Source organism: Eschrichtius robustus, chromosome 6 (genome assembly GCF_028021215.1).
Source record: "Eschrichtius robustus isolate mEscRob2 chromosome 6, mEscRob2.pri, whole genome shotgun sequence".
Taxonomy (NCBI): Eukaryota; Metazoa; Chordata; class Mammalia; order Artiodactyla; family Eschrichtiidae; genus Eschrichtius; species Eschrichtius robustus.
Window position 1 is genome coordinate 48,469,003 of NC_090829.1, and position 14,922 is coordinate 48,483,924.

The 14,922-nt window shown below is 41.8% G+C and overlaps 1 protein-coding gene across 1 annotated transcript in view; it reads left to right on the plus strand.

Moving 5' to 3' along the window:
* Window positions 1–12,647: 12,647 nt before the first annotated feature.
* Window positions 12,648–14,922, plus strand: part of LOC137765868 (EGF-like and EMI domain-containing protein 1) — a 503,956-nt gene continuing 501,681 nt past the window's right edge. Inside the window, 1 exon segment of the mRNA XM_068545640.1 lies at window positions 12,648–12,736. Coding sequence (XP_068401741.1) covers window positions 12,648–12,736 — 89 coding nt within the window.

Consider the following 14,922-nt stretch of genomic DNA (forward strand, 5'->3'; position numbering starts at 1 on the left):
ATGTGCAGAGGTTTGGGGAGAGTCCCCAGTGAGGGCTACTGTGAAGACAAATGGTTAATGTCTGCTCTCCCAGCTGCTCAGGTAATTACTGTAATAGAAAACATCTTGAGGGAAAACACTGCATACAGTTATTAGCAATTAACCCACAACTCTAAAAATCACAATTCTTACTAATAATAGAACATTGCCCAGCCAGCCTCATTATAATCTCTACACAAGAGTCTTGTATTTTCAGAATATGTGAAATCTTGTAGGTTACGACTATTTCAAATGCAAATAGGAACTTGGTATGATGAAGATGACATTGAGAAATGCAAAATGGAGTAGAGAGAGAAACAGAGAGCCTATGATTTATGTGGTAATAGACTAATTCCCAGACATGCAAACGATTCAGATATATTAAAAAGAACTTCCCTCTGAATGTTTACTACAATTACAGGGCCCCGTGGTGTTAATGGTTGATGGTACTAAAGTGGTAAAGAAGGTAGGATAAATGAATGCAGGGCAGGAGAAATCCACGAACTAAAATAAACAGATATGGTATTGCTTTGTTTTTCTTTGAATCATGGAATCTTCTTAGACACAGCAGGTCATGAAGCTCCAATGCTTTTCCTCCCATTTGGACATGTTTCATCCACTGTTCCCCATATTGTTGACCTCATTCAATGCTTACCAGTCTTCTTGCCTTTCTAGAACACACTAAGTTTATTCTTGTCTCAAGGTCTTAACGCTTGCTCTTACTTCTGTCTGTAATATTGGTCCCTCAGGTTGGGTGTGACTGCCTCCTTCTAAGAATGCAGATATCTACATAGAAAAGGCCTGATCACACTACACAATAGCCTGCCTCTCCTTTCTCTTTCTGTTCTATAACATTCTCCTATTTTTCCATACATATACGTCTATCTGATAGAGTAGCCTATTCTATTATTTCTTAATTTATCATATTAGGCAGTATTTATTGACTTCCTCCCTATTTTGGCTCCATTATACCCCACTCCAAACCTTGCTTTCCACTATGCCTTCAGTAGTTGTTAAAAAAATCTGCATCAATATTTGCATTATTTTATAGATGGCATATTGTTTGCAACTACACCAAATAATGTCAGGATATTTACTTTCTCAATAAACTTTGTTTTTTCTTCAGTTAATAATTTTCTTGTGTTTTTTTTTTTTCCTCATTGATCAGTAGTTAGTTTTCTCCCCAAGTGTTCTAATGCCTAGAAATAATTTCTGTAACTCCCAAGCACATTAAATGACCCTCCTCCCCTTTTATCTTCCAGAGATTTTTTCTATATTCTCTACTTACTCGCTGGCTGTAGGATGCTTTTTAATTTTGACTCACAGTTTGGGTTGTAAAACTTCCCTTTGTCACCTTCCTGAGAATCCTCTTTTCCATATTTTCTGGTTTCCATATTTTCCTTTCTTAGCTCACTTCCTCATTTTGCTGGGATATATCCTCCACTAGCTTCCTATGAAAGTATATGTGAGTGGTCAGTTTTTTTGAGCTTTTGTATGTCTGAAATGTCTTTCTCTTAAACTTGATAGATAGTTCAGATTAGTATGGAGTTCTAGGTTGAAAACCATTTCCCTCAAAACTTTGAGGTTATTATTCCCCTATTGTATATCTCTTGGTGTTTGTTTTCAGAAGCCCAATGCTATTCTGAATGATGTCCTTCGTATCGTACTATCTCTGACCCTTTTAGAATTTTCTCTCTGTCTCTGCTGTTGTGGAATTTCAAGACGATGCATCACTGTGAGTTGTTGTCCCACAAACTCTGTGTACTCAGTCCATGTGGAGATTGACGTCTTCTGGTTCTTAAGTTATTTGTTTGATGATTCCTCACCTTTGTTTTCTCTTCTCCTCTCTTTCTGCCTCTCCTGGATTAATCCACTCATTTTATTTCCTTTTATTTCCTAGTTTCTCTCTCTTCTTCCCTGTCTCTGCCCGTCTGTCTCTCCTTTTATCTTCTGGGAGATTTCCTTGATTTTCTCTAACCTTTCTATGGAATGTTTTTTCACTGCAGTTATCCTATTTTGAATTTCAAAAAGATATTTCTCAGAGTGTTCCTGTTCCATAGCAAAACATTTTTTTGTGTATGTGAATGTAACATATCCTCTTTCTTAAGATAATACTTATAATTTGGGAGGGAGGGGATTTTTCTCCTTTTCTTTCAGGTTTCTTTTATCTGTTATTTTCATGTGGTCTCTACATACTGGAAGCTTTCTTTATATCTGGTGATCCTTGGCTGATTATGTTTAAGAGTAAGCACTACAAAGATTATTAGAAAGAAGTTCTGCTTTTGTGGGTGGGTGTAGTCAAGTGGTAGACTTAACTGGAAGATTATCAATCACTGACCTTTTTATTGGGGTCTCCAGAAAACAGTCCTCCAACCTCCTGCATGGTGCAAGATATACAGTTGGATATAGGTTTTCTGGGGACCACAAGTGAGAAGGACCATGAGAGGGCTTCAGTTTATCCTGTGGACTTCCCACCTAACGCTCTTGCGTTTAGCCCTCTGCCAACCTCTGTTTTCCACTGTGTCAAGGATAAACCCCTGCAATTCAGTTTTTCCAGAGAATACATCACCTGTGTCTTGAGGGGTATAAGGAGAGGGAACATCAGGAAGTCAACTACCCTACATATTTTACAAGCATACCCCTCATTTTAGGCATCACTCACTCCTTCCAGGTTTCTTCAAGCACCAGATTTCTCAGATGTTCTCTCTGGGGAACTAACTCACTTCTCTTCTCCTAGGCATTGCCTTTTACAGGCACCTACCTTGTAACTTTTGTGACTTCTATCTACCAATGCAGTTAGTAATCCTGCATCAGGCTTCTATCTTCCAAACTCTTCTTGAAATAGTTGACTAGTTGTCTCCTCTCTCGTTCGTATTGGAGGATAGTATCTAAAAACATTTCTTTACTCTTCATTTAGTAAAATTTGGGGAGGGAACAGATATAAAATATTATGATCAATTCGCTGTATTAAACTGAAACACTATTTTTTTTTTCAGGACACAGCATCTATTTTTTAAACTAGTTGCTACGTTTATCTAAAACAGTGGTTTTCAAGCTTTAGTGTGCATCAGAATCATTTGAAGGGCTTGTTAAAATGAATTGCTGGGCTTCCCTGGTGGCCCAGTGGTTGAGAATCTGCCTGCCAATGCAGGGGACACAGGTTCGAGCCCTGGTCTGGGAGGATCCCACATGCCGTGGAGCAACTAGGCCCGTGAGCCACAATTACTGAGCCTGCGCGTCTGGAGCCTGTGCTCCGCAACAAGAGAGGCCGCGACAGTGAAAGGCCCGCGCACCGCGATGAAGAGTGGCCCCCACTTGCCACAACTAGAGAAAGCCCTCGCATAGAAACGAAGACCCAACACAGCAAAAAAATAAATAAATAAATAAATAATAAATAAATAAGTCAGGGGCTCTTTAAAAAACAAAAACAAAAACGAATTGCTATTGGTCACCTCCAGACTGGCTGACTCAGTAGTTAGGGGATGGGCCTGAGAACTATTTCCAACAAGATCCCAAGCAATGCTGATGCTGCTGGCTTGGAAGCCACACTTTGACAAACACCAATTTATATGTATGGACGTTTGGTTTAATTTACTCTGGTTCTAGTCTTTCGTATTCAGAAGTATGTGCCTGCTGAGCTCCTAATCATCCTTTATCACCTACCCCATATACATCCTCTGGAAGGCTTTGCAGACCATATAGAAAGCATATCCTCCCCCAAACTAACCCCTTTCTCCTCTATATTTTATTGCTACTTGTTATACTAATCGCATAGGACAAGTCACATGTCTGACTTCCATAGAAGAAAGTAAACTCTTCGTGCATGTAGCACCTGTCTTATTATTTATTTACATTCTTCTTCCTCCTTCTCCACCCTCCCTTCTCCCTCCAGTTCCCAACCTCCTCGGACTCTTTCCCCTGCTCCTCCGTCCTCATTTCTATTATGGGACTCATTGCCTCACATATAGAGGCATGATGAACGGAAGTTTTGTTACCACGTGCAGTTGATACATAGGACGCAAGTTTGGAATGGTTTCTCTCAGAAGTTGTGAATGTCTTAATTCATTCATCAGTGTGTCATGTAACCATTGGCAGGCACATTCCTGAAGTCAGGCATGCAGATTACAGCAGCTTTACTCAAAGTAGCTGATCTGTGAACTCTTCATTACCTGGTCCCAAGGATGATAAGGAGCTTACCTCAGAAGGAAATCAATGGACTGCTTACTTCACTGGGAAAGTCTTGCCATTAAAAAATATCAGCTGAACTAAATAGTGCACTTAGTGATGCAGTCCACTTTGATTCTGGCAAAAGCTTCTCATCTCGTCAGGGACGAGTATGAAACACGTTGCAGTTTTGCACTGGTCAGCAAACAGCACTTAAAAAAAAAATGGGGGGCTTCCCTGGTGGCGCAGTGGTGGAGAATCCGCCTGCCAATGCAGGGGACACGGGTTCGAGCCCTGGTCTGGGAAGATCCCACAGGCCGCGGAGCAACTAGGCCCGTGAGCCACAACTACTGAGCCTGCGCGTCTGGAGCCTGTGCTCCGCAACGAAAGGCCACGATAGTGAGAGGCCCCGCGCACCGCGATGAAGAGTGGCCCCCGCTTGCCGCAACTAGAGAAAGCCCTAGCACAGAAACGAAGACCCAACACAGCCATAAATAAATAGATAAATAAATAAATAAAATTTTTAAAAAAATGGGGTATAATTCACGTCTTAAAACTTACCCTTTTAATAAGTGTACAACTCAGTGCTTTTTCATATTTTCACAAAGTTATACAACCATCACCACTACCTAATTTCAGAGTGTTTTCATTACTCCAGAAAGAAACCCTGTACCCAGGAACACTCTCCATTTCCCACTCTCTCCCAGCTCCTGGTAACCACTAATTTACATTCTGTTTCTATGGATTTTTCTATTCTGTACTTTTCATACAAATGGAATCATAAATAAGTATGTGGCCTTTTGTATCTGGCTTCTTTCACTTAGCATAAGGTTTTCAAGGTTCATCCAGATTGTAGAATATATCAATACTCCATTCCTTTTTATGACTGAATAATATTATGATGTATGGATATGCCACATTTTGTTTATCTGTTCATCAACTAATGGACATTTAGGTTCTTTCCATTTTTTGGCTTTTATAAGTAACACCGTTACAAATATTCTTGTACAAGTTTTTGTGTGGACATATGTTTTTCATCCTCTTACAGTGGAATTGCTGGGTCATGTCGTAACTTTGTGTTTAATGTTTGGAGGAACTACCAAACTATTTCCAAAGTGGCTTCACGATTTTACATTTCCCACCAGCAATGTGTGAGGGTTTAAATTGCTCCACATCATTGTCAATACTTGTTACTGTCTCTTTGATTATAACCATCCTAGTAGGAGTGAAGCTGTACCTCATTGTGGTTTTGAATTGCATTTCCTTAGTGGCTAATGATATTGAGCATCTTTTCAATGTGCTTATTGGATATTTATGTCTCTTCTTCGAGAAATGTCTATTCAAATCATTTCCCCATTTTTACTGTTGCGTGGTAAGCATTATTTATATATACTGGCTACCAGTTCCTAATGAGATATGTAATTTGCAAATATTTTGTCCCATTCTGTGGGTTGTCTTTTCACTTTCTTGATAGTGTGCTGACTGCACTTTGTATACCGTAGCGCCATAGCTGAAGCTGTCTGTCTCCTATGCTTCAGAAAACACACAGTCAAAACTACAGAAAATATTCCAGGTGCAAGCGTGTACTATGCTTGTATGAAAGTGGAGGGTGATGAACTTTCAAATACACTAGCTTTGGGTTGGTGATTTAGAGCCTCAGCTATAACTTGGGCTTATCCTTCCAGAGAATAGCCAACAATGTTTCCTATCTTCTTACGTGGGGTTTAAATGGATAGGCTCAAGACCACATTAGGTTTGATAATTTTTCCTTAGGTGGATATGTTTTCCTTATTTACACTGAGGTTCATTCGTCACGACTATGCTCAGTGATTCACTCTTGTGAAACACTCCTCTGATTGATCCATACTGAGTTGGAGAGGAATGGAAAATTCTATACTACCAATGATTGATTTTGATGTTTCCTGGATGTGAATGCTTAGCTTATAAAAGGTGAGCTAATGGCACAGTATGAGTAGCTTATTGCAGCCGGGGCCTAAATAACTGGGCCCACTATGAAGCACGTATCAGGCTGTGCTGCTCCATCTGTGTGTTCTTTAGGATTAGATCTATTCAACATTAGCATGGTTAGTTGTAGAGGCATTGATAGTGGCTGTTAGGATTTGATCAGTTACCCAAGGCATTCAGACATTAAAAATTGGAATTCAGAATAAAAGCTTCCAGGGAAGGGATTTTTGTATTCACTTTTTCTTCTCTGACAGGAAAAAAAAAAAAAAAAGTTAGGAAAAGTGGGCTTTATGCAAATAATAGTAAAGAAGCTCTTTACGTACAAAAATTAGCCTTAAGTCACCCCAGAGAGTCAAAGCAATCTTGAAAAAGAACAAAGTTGGAGTCCTCACATTTCCTGACTTCAAAATATACTACAAACCAACAGTAATGAAGATGGTATGGTTCTGGCAAAAAGACAGATATATAGACCAATGGAATAGAGTAGAAAACCCAGATAGAAACCCTTGCATATATGGCCAAACAATTTTGACAAGGATGCCATAACTACACAATGGGGAAAGGGCAGTCTCTTCACCAAATGGTGCTAGGAAAACTGAATATCCACATGCAAGAGACTGAAGTTAAACCCTTATCTCACATCATATACAAAAATTCACTCAGAATCGATTAAAGACCTAAACATAAGACCTAAAACTATAAAAGTCCTAGAAGAAAACAAAGGGGAAAAACTCTAAGACATTACATTTGGCAATGATTTCTTGGGCATGACGCCAAAAGCACAGGCAACAAAAATAAAAATAGACAAAGGGGACTACATCAGGCTTAAGAATTTCTGTGCATCACAGGAAACAATCAACAGAATGAAAGGCAACCTAAGGAATGGGAGGAAATCTTTGCAAGTCATATATCTGATAAGGGGTTAATATCTAAAATATATAAGGAACTTCTACAATTCAACAACAAAAACAAATTACTTGATAAAAAATGGGCAAAGGATTTAACAGACAGTTCTTTAAAGAAGATATACAAATGGCCAACAAACACATGAAAAAATGCTCAGCATCCCAAATTGTAAGAGAAATGCAGTAAAAAGTACAATGAGATATCATCTCACACCCATTAGGATGGTGACTATCAAAAGAATAGAAGACAACAAGTGTTGACGAGGATGTAGAGAAATTGGAACTCTTGTGTGCTGCTGGTGGAAGTATAAAAAGGTGCAACTGTTATGGATAACAGTATAGAGGTTTCCCCAAAAATCAAAAATAGAATTACCATATGATCCAGCAATCCCACTTCTGAGTATATATCCGAAAGAATTTAAAGCAGTATCTTGCAGAGATATTTGCACACCCACATTCATTGCAACATTATTCACAATAGCCAAGAGGTGGAAGCAACCCAAAAGTCCATCAACAGATGAATGGAGAAACAAAATGTGACATATACATACAATGGAAGCAACCCAAATGTCCATCAACAGATGAATGGATAAACAAAATGCGGCATATACACACAATGGAATATTATGCAACCTTAAAAAAGAAGGAAATCTGTCACATGTTACAACATGGATGAATCCTGAGGACATTATGCTAAGTGAAATAAGCCAGTCATAAAAGAACAAATACTGTATGATTCTACTCATGAAGTGTCTAAAGTAGTCAAAATCATAGAAACAAAATAGAAAGTTGTTTGCCAAGGGCTGAGCAGAGAGGGGAAGGGGGAATTCCTGTTTAATGGGAATAGAGTTTAAGTTTTGCAAGGTGAAAAAGTTCTAGAAATCTATTGCACAACAACGTGAATATACTTAACACTGCTGAACTGTATATTTAAAAATGATTAAGACAGTAAATTTAATGTTACATGTTTTTTTTTTAACATACACACATACACACACACGAAATTAGCCGTGTAAAGTACAGTTTCCAAAAAAGTACAAGTCAAATGTTTATCTGGGCTGATCTTCTAATTATGTTCTAATAAATATACATAATTCTGGAGTTCGTAATTCTATTATAACTCACATCTGATTGGTCAAGTCTTTACGGCCAATGAGTAGCACAATACTGAGAAATTATGTATTAATCACTAGACAGATATCTTAGGAGTTTTATGCTAAATTTATCATTTTCCTTAAAAAGAGAGCTATTGGTTTGTAGGGACAAAACATAGTGGCAGATGAAACCAAAGCAAGAATGATTATTCACATCTTGGTGTGACAATCCCAGTGGGTTCCTGGGTGAATTTCATTCTATTTTGCCTGACATCAAGATTTCAATGTACATGGCTCATTAGTGCTTGTAGGCATTTCTATAATGGCAATTTATTACACTTTCAGGTGACAGAATCTGTCCTTTGAAGAATTGCTTTCTGACCTCCTCCTCTTTCCACCCACAACACCTGCCAGATGAAGTGGCCTGTTCTCTTTTCCTGTCCCCGTACAGACACTGGAAGTTTTTGTGTGCAGGAGAGCAGGGCTGAAAAGCTTTGGCAGGAAGGTTTTTGCAGCAGCCTGCCTGTCGAACTGCATGGATCAACAATTTCTCAATTAGAAGAAGATAGACGAGAAGATAAAGTATGCGGGGACTGTAAAGCTTCAAGCAACAGCTGAGGAAGATTTGGGAACATCTGGTCAGAATCTATTTCTTTTTAGGTAAGCATTCCTTTTTACAACGAGCATACATACAGCGTGAAATTGGCTTACCCCGACTCCTCCTTACAAGGGAGAAGCTAGTTAGATTTATCACTCCTTTGATGCAGGTCTGGAGAGAACGGGGTAGCATGTGGCATTCCCACCGGAGGTCCCCCCAAATCCTTTGGGCTCTCCTCAGAGAGAACATTTGTCTGCTGTAGCAAACCCATTTTAAAAAAACCTGTTCAGGTTGGCAGTGTAAAATACCATTCACAAAAATAAAACCCAATTCATGATGTGTCTGTTTTTTCCTCCATGAAATTTATGTCTGAGCAACGGATGCCATCAACACAAAACTTCTCTCTCTCTTAATTTAAAAAGTTGATTCTTTGTGTGTGTGGCTCATTCCCTTGCTTTGTTAAATTTTAAAATTTCTTTCATGTTGGGCAATAAACGCTGAATGAATGGTTTTGTCTGTATCTGGCTTCATTTTGTGTGTTCATAGCATCCCCAAACCACCAAACTGCATTGCTCTTTTACTGTGTAAGACTGTAGGTAACAGGTTTCATAATGCACCCTTTTTTAAGAGAATAGCATAACCAGACAATAAAACCAAATTACCAATTATTTTTAAATTGTATGAACAAACTGCAGAAGGAGAGCTGAGTTCAAATTAGGGCTTCCCAGTTCATGGAAAATTTTAAATCCTTATGCTGGAAGAGTATATTTCATTTAATGGTAATTGCTTACATGGCGTTGTGTCATATTATTATCCATGCTAGAATAATTTGAAATCAACCTCACTTTATGAAATATACAGTAATCACATTTAGCGTCACATCTGAAGTGCTTTTAAATATTCATCTATAATAAACATGGTTTTAAACTAATGTACATAAAAGGAAATTTTTCTAATTTGGGATTTTCAATTTACTGATTCACTTCCCCTGTACCCAAACTAAGCGTGCCCTTTATTAAACAAACATGCAGTCAGATAATTTACATACATTCCTATATTTCCCCATTATTCTTTAGCTCTTAAAATAGTTCTGAGTTTCAGCTGTGGCTTACATAAAATTTAGCCTTGTAATAAAGAAGGTCTATTATTTATGCAAGACTTTCTTTAATATAAAGAAAAAAAAATGATTAGAAACTTTTTCCACTCCAGGAGAGAATGAGATTAGTTGAAGATAGAGCCCTACGGAGTTAAAACTAGTCCAGAAGCAAAGAAACGCTTAGCAAATCATACGAATTCCAGGGTACAGTTAAGCTATACTGTCATCTTTAGGTGTGCTGTACATTTTCATTAAAACAATTAAGATAAAACTGTATTGAAATAACCCGGAGTCTTTAGGTTTCATCCAAAGACAAACTAAAAGTTGAATCAATGGAAAGAATTAACCTTTTCACCTCTACTTACATCCAGAAGGGAAGAAAAACAGCCTCACCTTATGTAGTTAGTACACACAGCTCAGGAATCACCATTACTGTGAATTACCAGTTTCCTTTTCTTCATTTCCGCCCTCACCGTGCCCTGCCTGCCCTTGGTCATTTCACTGTTCATTAGCACCTCACTAGAAGAGGGAGAGGAAAAAGAAGAGGATGTGAAATTAAGCATTCAACTTTGTTACTTGGTAACAAAGGTGACAAAGAGGTTCAGGAGAAGTTAAAACTAAGAGTTAAAAATAGATGTTAAAATTATCAATGTGTTTCAGCGACCCATGCTGGGCATGTCATTATCAGAACTAATTAAGAGTTAGCCAAGTGACAATGCATTTCTACAACAGATGTCAGCACTTTTCCGAAGTCCGCTCTGTGATTGGAGAAGGTTTGGTTCATGTATAACAAGTATTTAGAAAAAAAAGAAAGAATGAATCCCTGTTTTATAAAATAAGGGGTTCAAATAATGATTTCTATTGTGCAAATTGCTTCAAAATTCCGTTTGTTAAAGATATCTGTCAAAAGATAGAGATACCTAGTTGTATATTTATGATTTTTCACTTTAAGTTAACTTCAATTAAAAAAAAGTAAAAAGAATAAATATGTCTAGGAGAAATAGAGAAGACTGCAGGGTGGTGTGAACTCCCAACTCCCCAAATCAAGGAGGGCAAAATCACAGAGTGTGAAATAATTCAGGAGTGGAATGGTTCTAACGCACCCTCATCTTTTTCTTTCTTTTCATAGAAACCCCAAAAGTTTGCTCCTCAGTCTCCCCTGTAAATGCCCAGTTGCTTCTTTAGTTGCAGAAAAAGCAGAAAGAAAAGAAGGGAGAACAAAGGCTCAGAAGACTGAAACTAAGAGCCAGATGGTTAATTCAGCTATGAAGGGCAAAGGGAAGCCCAAAAGACCATTTGGGGAAGATCCTTTTAGGGCTCCTAGGATTGAGGAAATCAGGTGGTACCACTTTAAATGTTTGACTAGGAGTGAGTCATTGGAGAGCCACTTTTGGTAAGTTTAGGAATCAGAGAAAAAAGTTGTCCCGCTGCAGATTGATCCGTTTCCTGCAGGGCTGAACTGCAGATTATGGCTTCGGAGCCGGGCTGTCCTTGTTGGAGGGCACAATGCACCATAGATTTTTATTTTCACGAATCAGACTCCAGAGGTTTGTGGCCTTCCAGACAGCAGCTGGCGCCGGGCAGAGGCATCTCTTCGGGCCGGAGCTGCTGGCGACCGCGCGGCGCTTGGCTATGCGTCCCAGGCAGGCGGGCCAGCACCGCAGCCTAAGCCTCCCGTTCCGAGCAGACGCTGTTCCCTTCTGGAAGGGCTCTAGGGGCTCGCAACTGACTGCTCCTCAGCAAATTTGGGGGCAGAGGGGCTGGTTTGAAGGAAAGGAGGGAGTAGGTTTGGAAAAGGGTTGGCTCCTCCTTATAACTCTGGTGCCTGAAGGGGGTGAGATAGACGGTGGGCAAATAAATGGAAGGGAGATGATCCCATTTGGAGTAACGAGGATTTCTGGATGAGCCGACGAGGTGTCCTGCAACTGTCGATTTGGCAGGAGATTTGACTTAGTCAACTGCTGTTTGGTTCCTACTTCAAACCGACCTCGCCCCACCCCCCCCCCCCCGCCCCACCCCCCGGCCTGTGTTCTGACCGACTCCCAAGACTCGGGTTGGGAGCGAGCGGAGCAAGAAAGAATCAAAAGTCAGCCTTCCTTTGGTCTCTGCTTGTGGCAGATGTACAGCTGGCTTGGTTCTGAGCAGGTTGGTGTGTGAGGGGAAGCCAGAGCCGCTTCGCCTCTTTGGCGAGGTTTGGGTGTGTGTCTTGGGTGGGTGGGTAGGAAGAGGTAGGGAGCAGGGTTAGGCGGGAGGATTGAGCAGAGCCCCCTAAATCTCTTCTTAGCTGCCCCTCCAGCCCCCAGCGTCCAGCCCCCGCCGCGCCTCCTCCTGGCGGCGCGGGAGAGAGGAGGGGGTGAGGAGGGCGCGGGGGTGGGGGGCGCCCAGCAGCCAGTCGAGCCGCGGTGGCGGCGGGGCTGTCTCTTTAAGCGCTCCGGAGGGGCCGGGCCCGGAGGGCGGCGAGCGCGTTTCCATGGCACCGAGGCTGAGGAAGCTGCGGGGCTGCTGGGCTCGCAGGTTGCCAGTCGCTCCCGGCGGAGCAAGGGCGCGCATCTCGGCGGCCCCGGGCGCCTCGGGGACTCGCCAAGGCGCTCCGCCCGCGCTCTCCGCGTCGCGGGTGATGCCTAGTGGGCCCGAGCTGCTTTCGCGCCCTCCGCAGGGAGACGCATCTCGTCGGACCCGCGAGCCCCGCACACCAACTTCTGCCCGCCCAGCGAGCTCAACTTCTGCGCGGGGCTCGGACTTGCGGAGCCGGAGTGGCGCGCGGCGCGCAGCCGGCGTGGCGGCTGGAGCAGCTCCGCCCGGCGGAGATGACCTGGCGACTGTGGCTCTGGTGCTTCTGCGCTTGGGTGGCCGCCGGCTGGCCGCCAGGCAGAGCCCTTCAGCTCCGTCCCGGCATGTAAGTGGCGCCCGCGCGCTCCGGGACGCGGTTGGGGGGAGAGTCGGCCCCGTATGCCTCCGCCCACCCCAGACCTGCCGCAGTCCTGGCGGCCGCAGCCGTTTCCTCCCGGAAGGGATGGAGGGCAGGAGTGGCAGGCGGGCACCGGGCGGGGTCGGCGAGCAGTCCCAGGCGAAGCGCGGCGGGAACGCTGTCCCCAGTGCGTCCTCGGGTCGGAGACGAGGACCCGGGGGCGCTGGGTGCTTTCCACCTGACAGACTTTCTCAGCGCCTGACAGAATTTTCCCCCAAATTGTGTGTGTGTGTGTTAATTTCCTGTTTGGAAGAGTGATGGGCTAATGCTAAGTTCTACTTTCTGAAAGGGTTTTGAATGAAATCGTTACTTGACATGTCCTTTCTAGAGACCAAAGAGTTTATATATATATATATATATATATATATATATATATATATATATAGTCTTTTTTTTTTTTTTGAGAAGTATCTCCGAGTCCGAAGGAGTGGATTATTCCACAGGTTTGACGACAGGCGAACCCCGGCTCATTCGCAGAAGTGAGGAGCTGGGGAAGAGAGTATGGCAAGGACTGAATGCGCAGCCACTTAGATGCTAGCCCGGTTAGGAGAGAACTAGAGTAGGAAGATGACTGAAACGCATCGTTAGGAGAGAACTAGAGTAGGAAGATGACTGAAACGCATCCTCTGAGGGTGGGGCATGCTTTCATTTCCAGATTAGAAGTGAAGAAGGCAGCAGATACTCATTCTTGGTCACTGTGTCAACTGTAGCGAGAAGCTCAGGGGAAGTGTGAATCTTTACCAATTGCCCGGTCACCTTGACCGGCGGAAGAAGTTTGCACTAAATTCTGTAGCATCAGGGGATCGTCATCGAACTGTCTTGAGAGAGAAGCCAAATTTAACTGATTTTCCTTCCTGCTCCTGAGCGGTTATGAATAGACCCCAGGGTATTTTGAACCTTTAAACGTCTTTGCTATTTCTTTGCTTCATCTTTGATTTTCTGAAATGTGAATGCTTTATAGTAGAAAAATGGTTTAGAGGAGTACACAAAGCCATCCATACCTTTCTGGGTCTTGAGTTTTTCTTATCAAAAAAATTCTATTCTTGGATTCACTTTACATTTCCATATTTCATTCTTCTCATGTGAGATTCGATTTGCTACCTGGTTACTGCAAATGTCACTAACTATAAATCTTGAGACATGGCCACAGTGCGGTGGCATCTCAGAACAACTTGCCTACATAGTTTGTAAATATGTTTTTTGGCAGAAATGCAAGAAATTTCTGGGTAGGTGACTTATTTTACATTGATAAGATGTGTCTTGTTTATCTGAATAGGCGTTTCCTCTCCAGTTTATCTCAGGAAACACATCTTACTTTGGGTAGCTTGTACATGCATAAGCCTCCACTTTTTAGCAGCTGCTTTTTTAGCATGCTTGCTGCTGGCTAGCCATGCTCTTACTTTTACAAGTGCTGTTATTGAAGTGGACCCTGGCTGGCTCATTAGGTAGCTACCCACGCACATGAAACAGAGAAATCCCTTTGGGGGAGGGACACTGAAAACCAACAGAAATACCACCTCACTTTTCATATTGCCTAGATATTTTACCTCATGTTTCGGTATTGATACTTTTGTTGAAAATGCTGGAAGGATGACATTGCATTTTTTTTAAAGGACACTGCTGCTGCAGCTCATTCATTTATCAGGTGAGATGAGATTGGATATTAAAACCAATATAAATTCTTGGGTGTTTAATGGAGATGCTCTTTCTGGGAGTTAATTGAGATCACTCTGATGACTCTTAGTACTTTCTGAAATCTGGATAGGAAGCCCTGGTATTAGAGTTAATGGTTTCTTCAGCAGGAACCATGTTGGGATTTAGTGCTAGGTTTCTGCAGATGCCTTTGCTATCATTGTAGGCATGTGCAATACAACCGTGTATAGCACTTGGCTTCCACACACCTGTCCATCTATTAAATTAAAGAGAATTCTTCCTGAGATGTTTATTGACCTCTGAGGTCCATTATCAGTGAGAGCAGGCTTCTAATGAGATGAGGACCACTAATGAGAACACATCATCCTACTGACTGGCACTTATAGGTCATTAACACAGGTAAAAATTTTGTGTAGCTGATCTTGTACTTGAGCAGATTTTGGAGCTGGGGTGACAACTGA